General features: G+C 59.8%; 1 protein-coding gene across 25 annotated transcripts in view; it reads left to right on the plus strand.

Moving 5' to 3' along the window:
- The window catches only part of NCOR2 (nuclear receptor corepressor 2), a 225,059-nt gene that overhangs the window by 142,514 nt on the left and 64,286 nt on the right, over window positions 1-18,259 (plus strand). For 17 of the 25 annotated variants that reach the window (XM_060118197.1, XM_060118203.1, XM_060118202.1 and 14 more), the window contains 3 exons: window positions 8,512-8,676; window positions 10,091-10,263; window positions 12,280-12,342. In XM_060118197.1, the coding sequence (XP_059974180.1) occupies window positions 8,512-8,676; window positions 10,091-10,263; window positions 12,280-12,342 (401 nt within the window). Of the gene's footprint in view, window positions 1-131; window positions 317-8,511; window positions 8,677-10,090; window positions 10,264-12,279; window positions 12,343-18,259 lie in introns of those variants that run through there. The other 8 variants (XM_060118204.1, XM_060118211.1, XM_060118214.1 and 5 more) reach the window with 4 other exon arrangements.

The following is an 18,259-nucleotide window of genomic DNA, read 5'->3' on the forward strand; positions in this document are numbered from 1 at the left end:
TGCCCCAGCGTCCTCTCCTCGAGGTGAATCACCGGCCAAGCCGGGGGCCAGCGCGGAGCACCGGTGACGGCACAGCAGTTTATAGTTCATGATTCATGGATGGAGGGGCCACATTATCCCAGCTAATTGCAGCGCTGGAGCCCAGGAATGCTGCGGTCAGAAGTCGGCTTGACTATGCAAACTGTCGGGGAACCGAGGCTGTGAGGCCAGTGCGGCCCAGGCAGTAGGGCCCAGCTCTGCAGCAGTGACTGGGGGCGTCCACGTGGCCCTCCTGGCGATGGGGGGGCCGTGCTGCGGAGGGGGCCTGTCCCCGAGGGTGAGTGCCCCTACTTCCATCCCCCAGGGTGATGCGGCCGCAGAGGGGAGGGGGCCGGCTGGGAGCTGCGCCGGTTGGGGTCTCCTCCTCGAGGCCACATGGGCTATTGTCTTCTCTTCCCACGGAGATGGGCACGAGGACAGGGCGCCCAGCCTCCCGCTCCTGGGGGGTCATGGGGGGAAGTCCAGGGAGGTGGGGCCTGCTCCCTCCCTGACCTCTGGCCTGCAGGCCCCCTTCCCCCCATCTCTCCTGCAGGCCCCCTTCCCCCATCCCTCCCGTCTCAGTCTGTGTCCCCCGCACCCACCCTCCTTCATCTTCCCTCCCCTCCCCCCGCCTCCTCTCCCAGCTCCCTGCCGAGGGACAGGTGACCTTGTTCCCAGTTGCTCTGTACTCCAGAGACTCCCGCGCCTCAGGCAGCTTGCACAGGGGACAGCGTGACCGGAAGGCGTTCCAGGCCAGGGCTGGCCAAGTGCAGTCCCCGGGGGGTGGGGCAGCCACCGTGCAGTCAGTGCCGGTTCCCAGACCCTGGCCGTGCCCCTGAGCCGGTGAAATCTCCGGAGGGGCCGCATAGCAGGCCCCAGCTTGGGCTGAGCTTGTCCCTGCCTGCTGGGTGAGCGCGAGCGTGCTTACCCCAAACGGCCACCCCGGCCGGGTGGGCCTCCAGCTTGGGGGTCGGTTGGACTTTCCCGGGCCGCCCAGGCCTGCGGGAGGCGGCCGCTTCCGCCCCGCTGGGGGCGGGATTGTGTCCAGATTTAGGGCTCCAGCGAGCAGATGTCCCTGATTCCCTGCCCAGTTTTGTGCTAAGTGGGCAGAGACCTATGGGAGGCTCGTCTAGGCCCACAGTCTCCCAGACACATCCCGGGAGGGGCGCAGTTCTCAGGAAGGCCAGGCCCCAGGGACCCAGCAAGCTGGGCTGCTGTTTTGGGATACGAGCGACACGGCCTTCTCACGGGCCGTGATGCAGCGGCAGGGGAGACCCAGCTCCCCGTCGGCACCGTCTGGGGCGGACCACACCAAAGGGCCAGGAGGATGTGGAAAATGTGAGTGTGAATCACTCAGACCCCAGGAGGTGAGAGGCTGTGTGGGGCTGACAGACCTCCCATCCAGGCGTTTCAAGCTCGGCTGCCAAGAATCAGGAAATAGTTACCAGAAGAGCAGCATTCGTGCGGCCTGGGCCAGCTCCGGCCACCACAGGAGGGGGCCCCGGGGGAGGGCAGACGGTGACCAAGTTCCAGTCTGTTTGGTCCTTCCATCACAATGTCACCATTCTAGGTGATGCCACAGTGAACAGGACAGAGGAGGTCCCCAGAGCTGTCACGTGCACATGGGAGAGGGACGGTGCACAAGTAAATTAGTGTGGTTCTTGCAGGTGGTAACAACGGTTCCAGACGGTAAGCTGGGGTCAGGAGGCGGCTGACAGGAGAGAGGGCAGCTTTTAGGGAGCCGACTCTGAAGGCTCCTCAGAGGAGGGATCCTCTGGGCTCCGACCTCAGCGATAAGAAGGAACTGGTCAGGCAGAGCTGGAGGGAGAGTCTCCCAGGCAGAGGACCCAGTGAGTGCAAAGGCCCTGAGGCAGGAAAAGTGTGGCATCTTGCAGGAGGAGAAAGGGGGGATTAGGGAGGTAGGTGAGGTAGGCAGGGGGTAGGTGGCCTGGCCTTGTGCCCTGGACCACTGGTTTTATTCCGAGGGGCGGGACAGGATCGACGGGCAGTTAAAACAAGCCTCAGCTGCCTCGAGCAGGCATCTCCTTGCAGGCAGAACGGACGTCACGGGGGAGGGTGCGGAACATTGCTCAGGTTCTGGGGACACGTCTGTGTGCAGTGGAGCGCTGGTGAGTGTCTAACAACCAGCTTTCAGGAGGCGAAGCCCCGACTGTAGCGCGTGCCGATTACCATGGTGTAAACGCTCCCATCGTGCTGATTCCAAGCTACCCACTGAACGTGGAATTGGGAAGGGGGTGTGCATAGCGCCTCGGGGGACGGGACCATATCCTACTTCTGCAGTGTGGACGCAGTGGCATACGGGAGCACAGGTAGCAGCCAAATGGAGTCAAGTAATGGTGAAGGGATGCATTGTGAGTACTTACTACCATTGTTTTTATGATAATTTCTTTAATTGTAAAGTTGTGCATTTCCATTTTTCATAATGGCTGTTTCTAACAACTAACCTGCAAAATTCCTGGAAACTGAAGTCTGCACTTGTGAGCTGGTACACGCCGGCCCCACACACCTATATCTGTGTGTCTTATAAAGGATGCCTTTCACGGGCCAAGGCAGCATCCCCTGCCTGCCTTTTTCTTCCAGGAAGACACGTGAACTGGATCAGAATGGTGGGGGCCGAATGTCAGGGAGGGGCTGCCAGCAACAGAAAACTTTTGTGTCTTAGCCCTGACCCCTGACCCCACGCCTCCCACCAACCTTGGGCTCCTGTGATCTCCCTTCCCCCACTGCCAAGAGATAGGGTGTCTCGAGGGCAGACCCCTCCTGGATTTGCTCCCTGGAGGCACTTGGCACGTAGTACCTGCTCAGCAGAGTGTTTGTTGAATGAATGAGTGAGATGGTGTCACAGTCGGTGTTGCTGGGTGTCGGGAAGGTCTCATCAGGCCTTTGGAGGACTGAGCATGTCGTCGGGCAGTAAATCTCACCAGCTCCTTCCGGGATGGTTGGTACCACCTTTTCACTGGACTCTCTCCTCTTTTTTTTTTTTTTTGCGGTATGCGGGCCTCTCACTGTTGTGGCCTCCCCCGTTGCGGAGCACAGGCTCCGGACGCGCAGGCCCAGCGGCCATGGCTCACGGGCCCAGCCGCTCCGTGGCATATGGGATCCTCCCAGACCGGGGCACGAACCCGTATCCCCTGCATCGGCAGGCGGACTCTCAACCACTTGCGCCACCAGGGAGGCCCATGGACTCTCTCCTCTTATTCCTGGAACCAATGGCCACCCTTCCCTTGACCCGCTGCTGCATCGCCCTAAAACACGGCGTGGATCACATCAAGGCTGCTCGCCCTCCACCTTCTGAAAAAAGCCCTCCGTGGCTGTCCACAGCTGTCAGGGCACCTCCCGTAGTTCTGAGCACGGGCGTTAAAGCCAGTCAAGCTCTGCAGCCAAGTCCAGTACGTCATTCTGTAAGGACCGTGGGCGACTTCACGTCGTCCTGCTTTTGCCTGAAGAGGTCCCCTCCCTGAAACGTCCCCGGGTCTCATCCTTCTCCGCCAAAAGCCTTTGGAGATTCAGCTCGGAGGCCTCCTACCTCATCCCCGCTGGTCAGGAGGAATCACCGTCACACCTGCCATGTGCTGGGCCTTGTTAAAGTTTTCTTGTCCCTGCAGCCGCCATGTGTCCTGTCCTAGCTCCGTAAGGTTGGGGACTGTATTTTCTGTGCGCGTGCTTGTGGAGGGGATGAACGGTTTGGCTTAAACGGGGGTGAAGAGGAGCCTGTGATTCCCCAGGGTGAGAGACACAGCACCTGCCTGTAGGATCTCGCTAGGAAATGCTGTGTGACCTTTGGTGGGTTAACCTCTCTGTGTCTTTGTGTGCTCGTCTATAAAACAGAGATAATGCCAGCGTTGTTGGGAGGATTTTATTAACTGCAGGTATCAGATGAGGAGGAGAAAGCCTCATCACATGTTCGTTGTGCTTCATCAGCATTTGTTGTTTTTATTCATATCATTTTCTGTACAGCTCCCAGTCTGAGGCTTCAGCACAGAGCAGGCTCAGTGAGTCCAGCCCTCAGCGCTCTGGAAGTAGGGGTCCCTCAGGGATTTGAACTGATGGCTCTGGCTAACCATAGATCCGGTCAGGTTTTCCTCAGAGCTGTGCTGTGGTTTGGGAGGTTCACGACCAAGCACTGGGCACGAAGCCCGTTGTCAGCATGACCAATGGCGTGTCTGGAAAGCAAAGGTGAACCTCATCCCGAGCTCCGGAATCACTGGAGACGGCGGAGTCTGGCTTCTGGTTCTTCTCCCGCGTCCACAGGCATCCCCTGCTGCCAGTGGCAAGGGTCCTGGACGTGTTTTGTGAAACAGGGACCCCCGGAAGCCTTGCCCCTCACGCTGTCGTCCGGCCACCAAGAGTATCTGGTGTCCCTGGGAGCTACCTAGAAATGCAGGGTCTCAGGACTGCCCCAGACCCACGGAGTGGGAATCTGCATTTTCCCAATATCCCCAGGCGGTTCGTGTGTGCATTTCAGTTTGAACAGTGCTGGTCGAGAGCAGAGGTGGGCACGCTATGGCCTGCAGGCCAAATCTGGCCCCCACCTGTGTTTGTAAACAGTTTTGTTGGCATGTAGCCATGCTCACTTGTTTACACTTTGGCTGTTTCCAAGCTACAAACGGCAGAGTCAGTTGTTGCAAAAGAGACCGATGGGCCGATGGCCCTGAAGCGTTTACCATCTGTGGCTCCTACAGAAAGTTGGCCGGCTCCTTGTCTTATGCTCTGATCGTCAAACCGGGCTGCCCATTGCAATAAGCTGGGAATTTAAACACGCTCATGCCGGGCTCTCACCCTGAGATTCTGATGCGACTGGTGTGGGTGGGTCCTGGGCGTCGGGACTTCCCAGAGCTTCTCAGGTGATCTGTGTGTGCCGTTGTGAGAACAGTGGCTTTAAATTGCTCGCGAAACCCAGCAAGTGCCGTCCTGCGATCCGCCATGGGCCTGAGATCAGAAGCGGAGCCCTAGTACGTGTGAATTGTCCCTGAGTTAGCCGTCGCTGTATCTGCTGTCCTCTGACGTCGAAGGCTTTCGGGGACAGAGGTGGCTGACTGGGGCCCGGCAGTGGGGCCTCCGCCTCGCGCCGTCCATCTCCCAGAGTGAGTGGAGCATCCCGACGACAGCCGCTCACCTCCTGTGCCCACCAGGAGGCCAGGCAGGTGGTCACCATGTGCCTGACGGTCCCTCCCAGTGGAAACCACGGTTAAGACCAGGGCTGACCTGGGGTTTCTCGCTTTCATCCTTTTCCACTCGCATCACTCAGCTCGGGGCGCACGGACACCTCTCCAGAGGGAGGTGGAGTTCAGGCCCCAGGAAACCGGGAGCCCGTCCATGGGGTTCTGTGCCACGGCTCCAGGGTGGCTCTGAAGTCGCCGCACCCACTTCTCCCAGAGGGTGGGGTGTGGGAGTCGCCTGCCCCTGCCCTGGAGTGTCAGGGAGAAGGTCACGGGGGTCTGACACTGGGATCGCGCACCTGGGTGGGATGCGACGGGAATAATGACCAGGTTCTAGTGCTGACTGGGACTTGGGACCCTCCTCACGGGACTGAGTGGGGGCAGGCGGCGGGGGGGTGGAGATGGCAGGGGGGAGAGAGGCCTGGGTGTAACCAGGGTCAACTCAGGCTCTGGGTTTGAATCCTGGCGTTGCCGTTGCCCAGCTTTGGCAGTGCCTCAGTTTCCTCTTCTGTAAAATGGGAGAATGATGGGGGTTGGTAAAGGAGATGAGGGAGTACATAAAACATGTGCCCGGCACATGGCACTTGGAGCTTTTTTATTATTAATGCTGTGAAGTGGATGATTATTCAGGGAGGGAGGGGGTCGTCACGGGCTGGCCCAGGCCCAGATCAGGGCTCTAGGAATCTTGCAAGGGGGGCAGGGTAGACTAGGCAGAAAGGGGCAGGGATGCCCATAGCACCCCCATCGAGGCCCAAGATGCTGACCAGGGTGTGGAGTTGGGTGAGACTCTCAGCGGGGCTTTGGGGACGACAAGATCACGCCCGCTCCCCACTCTGAGACCCCCTTTTCCCTCACTCTGAGGCAGTGCAGCTTTGCCAGTCTGAACCTCAGTTTCTTCCTCTGCAGAATGGGAGCAGTGATCACTGCCCTTTTCCGCCTGAGGCAGGCTAAGGGCAGTAAGTGGAATAGCATTGATATTTGCAAGGCGCTCGGCGTGCTGCGGGGAAGGAGCAGCCCCCCTGGACAAACCCCAGGTCACTGTTACTGCTGGGTTTTTCATCTTTGCCTTTATCCTCAGGACTGCAGAGGGGCTGGGAGCTGGTCAATAGACTGTGCACAGCGCAGTGTCGGGCGGGTCGGAAGCTCTTGGGAAATGCTGGCATCTTCCGCAGTGGGGCTTTGTGAGGATCTGGAGGGGGACGGCGGCAGCAAGGCCCTGGGCAGCAAGGCGCAGGTGCAGACTCGCTGGGCAGCAGCCCTGGTCAGCCGTGCTGGCCGTGCCGGGCGCAGACAGTGGCCTGCTTGGCGGCCCAAGGATGAGATTCCAGGGGGCCTGGAGACGCCACCAGCCTGGACCTAGGGGACAAGAACAGCTGCTCCAGGAGGGAAGCCTGGAGTCGGCTGCTGGGAGGGACAGCAGGTAAAGCTTTGGAGTGCGGCTGCAGCCCAGCTGGGCGTTGTGGGCGCCAGCGGTGGCCTTAGGAGACGGCACGCTCCCTGCCGTTGGAAAGCCCCGGCCCTGCCCTTTCTGGCCCTGGGCGTCAGGTTCCTGGGTGTGCAGAAGCCGGGCGTGTCTCCCTGTTGGCCACAGCAGCCATGCCGAGCAGCCCCCAGGGAGGGGGAACCCTCCTCAGCCGGCCGTGCCATCTCCCCCTGCTCTGGGTCCTGGTCCCTGGTCCCCCTCGTCTCCTCTGCCGCAGCTCCCATCTGCGGGGCCAGCTCCAGCAGAGGCTCCACGTGTCAGGGGTGAGAGGCGGCCACAGCTCCCCGGCTGTTGGAAGTTTAGTGTTTCAGGGTTTGGGGTGGTGGTGAGGGACAGGCTAGTTCAAGGACACTGGGCCACCCGTCGGGAATTGACAGCAACAGAGCAGGGGGTAGAGGGAGGCTGTTCCCCCCGCTCCAGCCCCTCCTCTTACAGAATAGAGAGAAGGGGGCAGACCTGAGCCAGGAGGTTCCGGGGTGGACACTGCTGCCGCCTCGGGAAGCCCACGGTTCCCCGTGAATGTGCAGGCGCCCGCTGTGTGCCCCGGCGCCCACAGAATGCCTGTAGCTGGGCCCTGTGTTCAGCCGCATCGTGAGTCATAAATTAAAGCTACAGAGAGGGGCAGGCGGGGGTGGGTGGTGGTGAGGTCACAGGCCGGGGCAGCCTGTGCCAGGGACTGGCTTGCGTTCCTGGCGTGGAGGAAAGATGGGGAGAAAGGGAACCGGGAACCCTCGCACACCACCCTTACCTTCCCCGTGGGCTTCGGTTTCTTTCTCCTTGGTTGGAGAATTGGTGTGACCACGCCCCTCAGTACACACTGAAAGGCTTTGCGGCGTGTTTGTTTTCATTTCACTTGGCTCATCTTTTCCAAGGGATGGAAAGATGGTCTGGTTTGGCAGCCGCCCGCAAGCAGGACTTCGGGGTGGCCAAGAGAATCAGTGTGTGTCTTAAGAGAAATCAGGCTGGACAGAAAGGGTGGCGGTGTGGGGAGGAGCTCCCACGTCCCCCCTGTCTTGGTGAGGGCAGTGCCAGCAGCCTGCTGCCAGCACCTGTCCCGCCCACTTGGGAAGGAGATGAAAGGAACAGGCCTGCGGGGTGGGGGAAGGATGGCTGGTTTTGCTGTGAGCCCCTTTGATCTCTCCTGTCCAACGGGGCCTGCTCTTTTCCCCTCTGAGGGCTGACTGATGTGAGAGGAAGACCAGGCCCACGGCAGCAAAAGTGGACCCTCATCATAGCAGCAACCATCCTCACATGGGCCCCCGGGGACCTGGGGACAACATTTCCATCTGCCCATTTTACAGATGTGGAGACTGAGGCTTAGAGAGATGGCCTGAGCTTTGTCAGGGGCAGGCAGGCTGGGGTGTCAGGGCCCCAGGTTTCCCCATGTTCACCATGCTCTTGCCTGAAGCTGACCAGGGCCCCCTCCCTCCTGCCTTGGGGGCTTCCGCCCCACGTAAATACTGGTGCCAGATGCCAGCTCTCATCAAGGGGTCTCTCATTTCAGCTTCCCCGCCCCTGGCTGAGGGGTCGGCACGATTTCAAGGGGAAGAATCAGAGCACAGAGAGGTCAAGACCCTCATCCAAGGTCACACAGTCACCAAGTGAAAGAGGCCAGGCGTCTGACACTAGCACTTTCTATACCTCACCCATGACTCCTGCCTCCCCAGTTCCCCGGGGGTTTCTGTCCAGCTCACACTACAGGGGGGACTCTGGGTTCCCAGCGGCCAGGTCTCCGCTCTTCTCCCAGCTCGCTGGGCCCAGGTGCAGAGGCTCACCTACCTCACTGTTTTCCTCTCCCTCACCCCCACCCCCGCCCTCCCCTGGGGCCCCGCAGCAGCAGCAGCAGCAGCAGCAGCAGCAGCAGCAGCAGCAGCAGCAGCAGCAGCAGATGCCCCGCAGCGGCCAGGAGGAGAAAGAGGACAAGGACAAGGAGAAGGAGGCCGAGAAGGAGGAGGAGAAGCCGGACGTGGAGGATGGCAAGGAAGAGCTGATCAAGTAAGGCCGGCGGCCGCCCGGCAGGGGCCTGGCCGCGACCCCCGGGTGGGGGGGTGGCAGGGCCGTGGTGTGCGCTCAGCCTGAACGGGGCCGTGGACGGCCCCCTGTACGGGTGTGCGAGGAGGTGGCATCTACAGATCGCCTGCCTCGAAGGGAGGCACTTTCTGCTCTGCCTGTGCCCGACAGCCCCCCTTCCGGAAGCCTGCTCTTCTCTCCTCCCGCCTGTCCGCCCTTTCTTTCTCGAAGCCTCTGGAGACCTCAGAGACTGAGAGCTCATTTGAGCTCCACTCCTGAGCGAATAAATCCAGGCAGTGACTCTGGAACTCTTTGCCTCCTCTCCTCCTCCTCCTCCCCCTCCTCGGCCGAGTCTCCTGAGATGCTGGGGGCGGGAGGGGGGGTCAGAGGATGCAGGCAGGCGGCAGCCCTCACCTTTCCAATGATCGCTGTCAGTGTGAGTTCTTGCAGATCAAGGCACAGCCTCGCCTCGGGGTGGGGGGGCCCCCCACCGGCAGCCTCCCGTGCCTGCCAGGGGTGGGAGCACAGCCAGCTGGAGATTCACTCCGAGGAAGGGCGGGGAGTGGGCACGGCTTAGCGCCAGGTACCTGGAGTGGGCTCAGGAATGTGGCTTCTGAGAGCATCTGGCTTCGTTACCCCTCGTCTCCCAGACGCTCCTGCGAGGCCCTTCAGGAAGATGAATGGAAAGCGGAGGTGATAAATCTGAGGAGCCCCGCAGTAAAGTCTCCTGAGTCGGCTTCTGAGAAAGTCCCAGCCCCAGTTATTGAGGTCACATGCTCCCCACACGCCTGGCTCGGCCTGCATAAGACCGGCAGGAAACTTTCCTCTTGCGTTTTCTGCAGGCCACAGTGGTCCATGATAATACGGAAGGCAAAGTCAGTGCCGTTTATAGGGCCCCTTGGGGGACGTCTCCTCTTTGGGGAGTAAAGTGGCCTGAAGGTTTTACCAGCCTGCACCCCCATGCCGTTAATCCAGTAATCTTGCAGGCAGAGAGCAGAGAGCATCTCTGTTTGGTGTATAAAATGGTCTTGCAGATAGCCACCAGCCCACACCCCTACTTGGTGAATAAAATAGCCAGTCGGTTAACTCCCAGCCCACGTCCCTGTTAGGAGAATAAAGCAGACAACAGCTACCAGTTCACACCTCCCTTTTCATGAATAAGATGGCATTGCAGACGGCTACCAGGCGTACTCCCTCGTCTGGTGAATAAAGGAACCTTGCAGATTGCTCCCAGCCAGCCCTCACCCCAAGCTTTTTCCCTCTTTCCTACCCTCTGATTAGTAGAAAATCGCTGGCAGCCAGCACTCAATCTTGCTAAGGAAAAGCAGGTCTCTTGAAACTGCCACCTAGGTTCCCGGCTCCAGTGAAACCATCCCTGTCTCCCCTCCCTGGCCTTTAGGGAGAAGACGGATGACACCTCTGGGGAAGACAACGATGAGAAGGAGGCAGTGGCCTCCAAAGGCCGCAAAACCGCCAACAGCCAGGGAAGACGCAAAGGCCGCATCACCCGCTCAATGGCCAACGAGGCCAACAGTGAGGAGGCCATCACCCCGCAACAGAGCGCCGAGCTGGGTGAGTCTCGGGCTGGGGAAGGGGCGCCGCAAGCACAGCAGGCTCAGAATCCCAGCATTAGCTGCACACTCGCTCTGTGACCTGAGGCGAGTTCCTTAACCTCTCTGTGCCTCAGTGGCCTCATCGGCACTGCAGTTGCCCGTAATGCCTGTCCCCGTGGGGTGAGCGTTTTAGTGACTTTGTGTGTAGGAAGGGCCTAGAACAGTGCCTGGGACGTGGGAAAGGCTCACTGGCTGTCAGCCGTGATTATTCCAGGGCTGGAGAGTTCACATAAAATTCCAGGTCACCAATTTGGTTTTGTTTTTCACTCAGAAGATCTGGCCTTGGGACTTCCCTGGTGGTCCAGTGGTTAGGACTCTGCTCTTTCAGTGCCAAGGGCCTGGGTTCAATCCCTGGTCAGGGAACTAAGATCCCGCAAGCCGCCGAAAAACCACCCCTTTTTGCGGGATCTTAGTTCCCCGACCAGGGATCGAACCCACGCCCCCTGTAGTGGAAGTGTGGAGTCTTAACCACTGGACAGCCGGGGAAGTCCCTGTACCTTCATTTCTGTGGGCCTCAGTTTCTCCTTCTGCTCAGTGGGTGCCCACCCCCAGGTGCTCTGAGCCTCACGCCCTACCCCAAGGGGGGAAACAAGAGAAGAATTGAGTAGCAGTTCCCAAGTTCGGCCACAGGGGGGCAGCCGGTGTGTGCTTGCTGCCTGTAGCGTTTTGGCCCTTTGGGGCCTGCCCTCCGGCGTTTGCGGGAGCCCGGACCCATGGCCTGAGTGTTCAGGCTGAGGCCCCAGCCACCTGGATGTCTTCCCGGGGTGGGAGTTGATGGAGGTGATGTTCCCTGTCTCACAGACACCCGCCTCGTCCACACCCAGGGTTTGTGCCAGGCACCTCTTCCTTCTTCCCGTGGGAGGTCGTTGGTACCCGTTTCGTACACGGGCTGTTTGAACCTTAGAGAAGGGGTGTTGCCTCTGTAAAGTCCCAGTCAGTTGGGGTTCAAAGCCAGCCCGCTGGCCACAAACCCCGTGCAGCTCCTGTGGGCTGGTGCCGGAGTGCCTGGAGACCCAGGGCAGGAGGGTTCCCTTCAGGAGTGCACTGGCGCACCTGACTTCTGGGGAGGCTCTTCTGGACCCCAGGCTGACGTTGGGGCCGGATGGCGGAGTGGAAGACAACCCCAGGCCCTCTGATGGGCACCGCCCACCCCAGGCTCCACTTCCACAGCCTGCCTCTGGGGGTGCCGTGGGAGGAAAGGGGAAAGCTGGCAGCAGGGAGCCGGGAAGCTGCCCGAACGTTCCTCTGATGGTCAGCGGCCTTTACCAAGTGCGTACTCTGTGCCTAGCGCGGTTCCAGGCACTGAGTCCGCGCAGCTGATGTCCCTCACGCTCGCCCCCCTGCCGACGTCTTAAGCGACTTTCAGGGAAGAGCGAGGGCTCACGTGTAGGGGAACTTGGAGGAGAGGCTCAGGAACAGCCATAGCAGACACCCGGCTAACTCCCCCGACTCCAAGGCAGCTGCGCTCCTTCTCAGTAACACGAGCAGCCCCATCCTTGTACCGCGTGAGTCAGGGGAGCATATAATAATCACCCTGTAGAGCAGGGCCCTCCCGCAGGGGACAGGTGGCCATGTCTGGAACCATTTTTGATTGTTTCAGTTGGAGTGGGGGATCCTGGCATCTAGTGGGTAGAGGCCAGGGATGCTGCTCCACACCCCGCAATGCCCAGGGCAGCCCCCACGACAGAGGATCATCCGGCCCCAGTGGGTCCACGCTCAGAGGAGGTCCCTGCCCATCTGAAGCTCACGTCCCTTCTCATCTCCCCCCCCCCCCCCCCGCCTTCACGTGGTCACCATGCTCCCAGCCGAGTGCATACAGAGGCAGCTCAGGGTCCAGGCCCTGGATCGCCTCAGCGTTCCCCTCTGTAAAACAGGTGCCTGCACACCCTCCACCCAGCAGGCGCCCCGAGTAGCCAGAGGCGGAGAAAGCGCCCCGCTCCAGGCTGCTGCCAACACGCTGTGTCTTCCTTTCCAGCTTCCATGGAGATGAACGAGAGCTCTCGCTGGACCGAAGAAGAGATGGAAACAGCCAAGAAAGGTGAGGGGTTTCTGGCTGCTCTAATGGCCCTTGATGGGCATCCAGGTCCTGCAGCTCGTGTGGTGGGGAGGAGGTTGACCTGTGCCCTTAAACGGGGCTGTGGTGTGGTCTGCAGGGGGCACGCTCCGCTTCTGGGTGTTCTCAGATGGGCCACGTCTCCTCGGAGCCTCAGTTTTGTCCTCCAGAAAATGGGTCTGTGTGGCCATGTTGTCGGTGTACGGCTTCCGTGGCCACTGGGGCCAGCACGTCGTGGCCTTGCAGACGGAGTGGCGGCAGAGTACCTGGGTGCCTTGGGAGGTGCAGAGCCTGCCGGTGGCCACCGCGGCGGGGCCACGGGGTCAAGCTGTTCCCCTCCGCTGCGCCGTCTCCCTGCGCTGTGGTGCCGACCCCACGTTCTCTGTAGAAGCCACCCGCACATTTGTTGTTCATTGGAGCCAGGATGGCTGGGCCCTTGACTTCCTGGCTCAGTGACCAATCTCTGGGCCTCAGTTTCCCCATCTGTGAAAAGAGAGGGGCATCCGGGTTGGCCAAGAGAAGCCAGAGACAACAGGCACTGAGGGTCCCAAGGACGGCCCGGCACTTTCAGGGCTACGTCGGCGTCGATCCCCCGGCCCCCATCTCTGGGAGATGCTCCGGCTGTCCCTCCCTCTCCTGTGCCCAGTGCAGGGGCCGTCAGACTAGCTCAGCGCCGGCAGGAAGGCCAAGGCTGAGGTGGCGTCTGAGCCCCATTTTCCCTGCTTTCTCTCATTCACCTTGACCCCGGCCCTGAGAGGTGAGTCTTGTTTCCGGCCGTTCTGTGGACGAGGGAGTGAGAGGCAGAGGCCGAGGATGGCCCGGTCCTGGGGCTGGTGACCTGGGCCTCCCGGCTCTTGTCCCCAAGGTCCTGCTGAGGCCCCACTGCTGACGTGCAGCTTCTTTGTGCCCAGAGCTCCAGGTCATGACTCAGGGAGGGAGCAAATGGCCTTTCTAATGAAGGACCCAGGTGCACAGGGACAGTTGTGTGCGAGGACAGCTGGGCCCGGAGGCTGAGACCTTGGACCATGGGCTGCCTGCCCTGCCCACCCCCTCCCCTCCCCCTGCCCTGGGAAAGGGTCCCTAGGGGCCTGAGCGTCTGGTCCTGGTGTTTCAGAAACTGACCAGGAGCAGCCCCAGACCTGAGCAGGCCCCCTGCCTGGGAGTGGGCCCCTCCCCTCAGGGCTCCTGTCCTCCGGGCACGCTGTCCCTCGGAGGCTCCAGACCTCCTTCCTCCAAGCTCCCCGCCCTCTGGTGAGGCTGGCCTGGAGGAAGGGCCGGGCTGGACCCTCAGCATCATTCAGAAGAGGAGAAGCTTCCTCTCGCAGGTGAGGTCCTATATTCAGTGTGTCAGAGGAGCACTAACGGGGGCCTGTGGGCACAGTCTCTGGCTGCCAGGGGTCCGTGGGTGCTGTCAGCCCCCCAAGGGGGCCACGTTTTCCTTTTCTTCCTTCTTCTGTGTCTACTTTGTGGTTTTCGGTGTGGATTCACCATGGGGTGCAAAAGAGGCTTTATTTGAAAATGTGTGATGTTTCCCCCCCCCTTTAATTTTGGTGAAATACATAAAACGTAAAAACCTACCATTTTAATTATTTTAAAGTGTACAGTTCAGTGGCATTAAGTACGTACATTCACAGCGTTGTGCAGCCATCACCACTCTCTAGCCCCAGAACTTTCTGTCACCCCAAACGGAGACCTCGTACCCATTAGCAGTCATTCCCCATTCTCCCCAAACCCTGCCAACCTCTGGTGCCCACTAGTCCGCTTTCTGTCTCTATGGATTTGCCCGTTTAGGACTTCGGCGTGAATTGAATCATACAACTTATGCCCCTTTGTGTCTGGCCTCTCTCAGCATCGTGTTGTTGAGGTCCATCCATGTCGTAGCCTGCGTCAGCACCTCATTCCTTCTTACGGCTGAGTTGTATTCCTCCGTGTGGACAGAGGAGTTCTGTTTATCCGTTCATCCATTGCCTGATGGACACTTGGGTTGTTTCCACCTCTTGGCTATTGTGAATAATGCTGTTGTGGACATTTGTGTAGAATTGCATGTTTTTTTTAACCACACGTGAGACCCTGGGATCTCAGCCACCGGCAGTGATATTGCGCGGGGACCCACCCACCAGGGCCGTGAGGGGCTCCACGTGCATGTCCCAGGGCTGCCAGCCTGTGCTGTGTCTTCTGTCGTCATGACAGCCCCATCCCCAGCTCCTTCCCAGTTGCCCGGGAACCGGGGAGTCGGCTGAGTCAGAGGCTGCTCTCTCTCTTCCTTTGGGAGACGGCTGGGGATGACTCACCGGCTGAGACGGGAGCGCACCCCACTGTCTCAAGGTTGTGGCGGCAGCGAGCTCATCCTGGGTCCTGCCCGCGGAGACGGCAGCGTGCAAGTCCCCCCGGGGACCGTGCACGCCGAGGCCCTGCTCAGTGACATTTGTGATAATGTGATGAGTGCCAGTGTGCTTGTCCGCTGTGAATTATAGCAATCTGGACAATTACCGCTCAGGGTGGCTGCTAATGGCTGCATGTTCCAGGCGGTGGGAGGGGGGTCGGGGCCGGGAGGCAGGTGCTGGCAGCCCCCAGGACTCCTCCTCCACAGTGGGTGGGGGTGGAGGGACTAGGAATGTTCCAGTGCCCCCGGCCCTCAGAAACCCAGGAAGGTACCCAAAACCCAGCTGTGCCCGAGACAGATGGTACCCACCCCTCCTCCTACCCATTTACGTCGACCCAGTGCCTCACCCTGGGCAGGGCAGGGGTACCCAGAGATGAGCCAGTCCTGGTCCCTCCCTCGGGGAGCCCAGGAAGTGAGCAGCCAGGTGTCCCCAGGGCCTTGGGACCACTGAGCCTGCCCCAGGCATCCCAGGAGACTTCCAGGAGCCAGGCCTAGAAGGATGAGCTGCAGAGGGTCCCCCATCCCCAGAGAGAAACTGGACCTCAGCCTCTGGACCTTTGAGCTCTGTGACCTCAGGCAAGCTAGTCAACCTCTCTGTGCCTCAGTTTCCTCATCTGTACAATGGGAATTAGAGTATCACCCACTGTATGAGTTTCCTGGGGCTGCCATAACAAAGTACAAACTTAGTAGCTTAAAAACAACAGAAATGTATTCTCTCCCAGTTCTGGAGACCGTGAGTCCAAAATCAAGGTGTCGGCAGGGCTGGGTTCCCTCTGAGGGCTCCGGGGGAGGGTCCTGCCTCTCCTCCTCCAACCTCTGCTGTTGCTGGCAATCCTCGGCGCTCCTTGGCTTCTAGACATTCCAATCCCTGCCTGCATCGTACATGGCTGTCTTCCCTCTGCGTGTCTCTGTCCAAATTTTCCTCTTCTTATAAGGACCCACCCTAATCTAGCATGACCTCATCTTAACTCGATCACGTCTATAAAGACTTTTTTTCCCAAATAAGGTCACGTTCACAGGTTACAGGTGGGTGGACATGAAATTTGGCGGTGGGTGGGGAGCACTGTTGAATCCAGGACAGCCACCTTCGTGGGGTTTTGGTGAAAGAAAACAGAAGCGCTTACAGGGGTGGTGACTTAGACACACTGAGTTCCCTGTCACTGTTTGTAATGATAACCGGCTCCTCAGCCTTGTGACCCTGGCCCATCCCTGTCTTGGCCTCATTTTCCCTCGTCCTCCAAAATGAGGCTGGATGCCATCACCGAGGGGCATTATAAGAGTGGCATGAGCCATATTCGTGCTGTCCTTGGCATACGGTACGTGCTCAGAAGTGGCAGGCCTGCAGTTCAGCACACAGACTCTGGAGCCTTTCTTCCTGGGTTTGAGTCCCAGCTCTGTCCCTTGTGGGTGTGTGACACTGAGCAGTGCCTACGCTTCCCGGGGCCGCAGGGAAGGGGGTTGGAGGTGAGTGGCCTCCTGAGCAAGCGTAGAATGACATTTGGAGGTGGCTTCACAGCGCCGGGGAAGGGCCCTTGGGCTGACACCCAAAGCACGAAATAACATTAAGTAACACTATCAAGTACTTGTCGGTACGCCTGGGTACCAGGTACAGCTAAAGGCGTTTTGTATATCAAGTCACTTCATCCCACAAACCTTAAGAGGCAGATGCTATTACTAGTGTCTTTATCCAGATGATGAAATTGAGACCGAGAGAGGTTGAGTGAGCTGCCCAAGGCCACACAGCTGTTAATTGGTGGAGCTGGGATTTGAACTCACGCACTCTAGTTACAGAATGGGAATGGGGCTGGTGTGAGGCTTGGATGAGTGAGTCCATGGACCTGGCTACTATTAATCAGATGACGAGAGAGGGAAGGGCCTCCCAGCAAAGGAATAGCATGTGCAAAGGCCCTGCGGCCAGGGCAGCGTGGTCAAGTAAGAAGCTGTTAAAACCCAGAGAACGAGGGGAAGAGAGGCAAGGAATGGAGGGGCCGTCGGGAGGGCCACCCCTCACCCCCCAGCCTTACCAGCTGCGGGATAGAGTTTGGCTATTACTCTGAGAGCATGGGGAAGACCATTGCATGGGGAAGAGTGGGACAGGGGACAGGATGGCTGCGGGATTCCAGGTTGGCAGGTGGGCACCTGCTCCTTCCTTTGTGCTTGGAGTCAGGGCTGCCTGTCCTGGGGCTCATACAAAGTGAGGACTGAGCATGTGCAGGGCAGCCTCAGGGAGCTGGCTGCCTGCCCTCGGGCCCAGCGCCATGCTGGGCAGGCACTAGGCTGGGATGTGAGGCTCTAGTTCCCCTGGGAAAGGTCAGCCTGGCCTGGCTTGCAGTCTCGACCCAGCTGTGTGGGAGGCCCAGGGCTTTGCTGGCAGTTCCTACTGGTCTCCAGCCCCCTTCTCTGGTGGACAGGGCGCCAGCTGTGGAGGGGGCAGGGGAGCCCCCAGGCACACCATTCCAGACCAGAAATAGGCACTGGCCCAGCTCCTGGCCACCAGCCCCTCCCTGGCCTCGAGTGGCCTGCCTGGTGGGGAGGGAGAAGGCGAGGTGTGCGGCCCCAGAGTAGGGTGCTGCAGGGACCAGGATCTGGTGGCCCCAAGCAAGGCCCGTCGGGCCGGATGGAGCCCAGGTGGACCCCGAACTCTCCCCCAGTAACTTCAGGCTGTCTCTGCCTGCAGGACTCGCCCCCTTTCATGGGGACCGAGGGAGAAACCACTGATTGCTTTGCACCTCCAAAATGCTTGCTGTGCACACTGGCTGGTTTAATTAGTTTTTACGGATGAAGAGTCTGAGGCTTGGGGAGGGGAGGCGTGAGTCTCCAGCCTTGGAACTTGGAAATGTGGGGCCTACCATCCACGTGTCTATCATCAAAGCCTCATGCCGTCCTCACTGCAGGGACCAAGGGAGAGCGATGGCCTCTGTGCTTGGACAGCCGTGCACCTGCCCACAGGCGCTCACGACGGGCGGCATGGCGCTGTGGTTAACGCACAGGGCTGGCGGCTGATGCACCAGGGGTGCTGGGTCACTTCTGAGTACGGGCATCAGGGAGGGCCCAGCAGGAGACGGGGCCGGCGCCTGGAGGGGGGCTGAGGACGGTTGATGTACAGGAGCGGGGCGGCCTTAAAGGTTTGTCAGAAGGGACCCTGCAGCATCCCAGGGCTGGCATCAGTGGGGAGCTGTCGCCACCTCCGGCTGGAGAGAGACTGCTGAGCTTTGTCTTGGGTGCGCTCTCCCCCGATCTGGATGCTTCTGACGTGTGGGAGACAGGCCACTGTGATGGCTCAGAAGGAGGAGAGAGTCGGGGTTTCTGCATGAACTTGGGGGACAGCCAGACACCAGGGCAAGCTCCAGGCCACTCTCTTGTTCCTTGTCAGCACCCTGGAAGGTAAAGTCAAGCATCTCCCAGCCCACCTGCACTCCCAGGGGCAAAATCCACACATGGCCGTTCCAGTTGGTGCTTCCTCAGGGAAAGAGCCCCCTGGCAGGTTACACAGCAGTGATGATGTCTGTTACCATGTGG

This window comes from Mesoplodon densirostris, chromosome 15 (genome assembly GCF_025265405.1).
Source record: "Mesoplodon densirostris isolate mMesDen1 chromosome 15, mMesDen1 primary haplotype, whole genome shotgun sequence".
Lineage (NCBI taxonomy): Eukaryota > Metazoa > Chordata > Mammalia > Artiodactyla > Ziphiidae > Mesoplodon > Mesoplodon densirostris.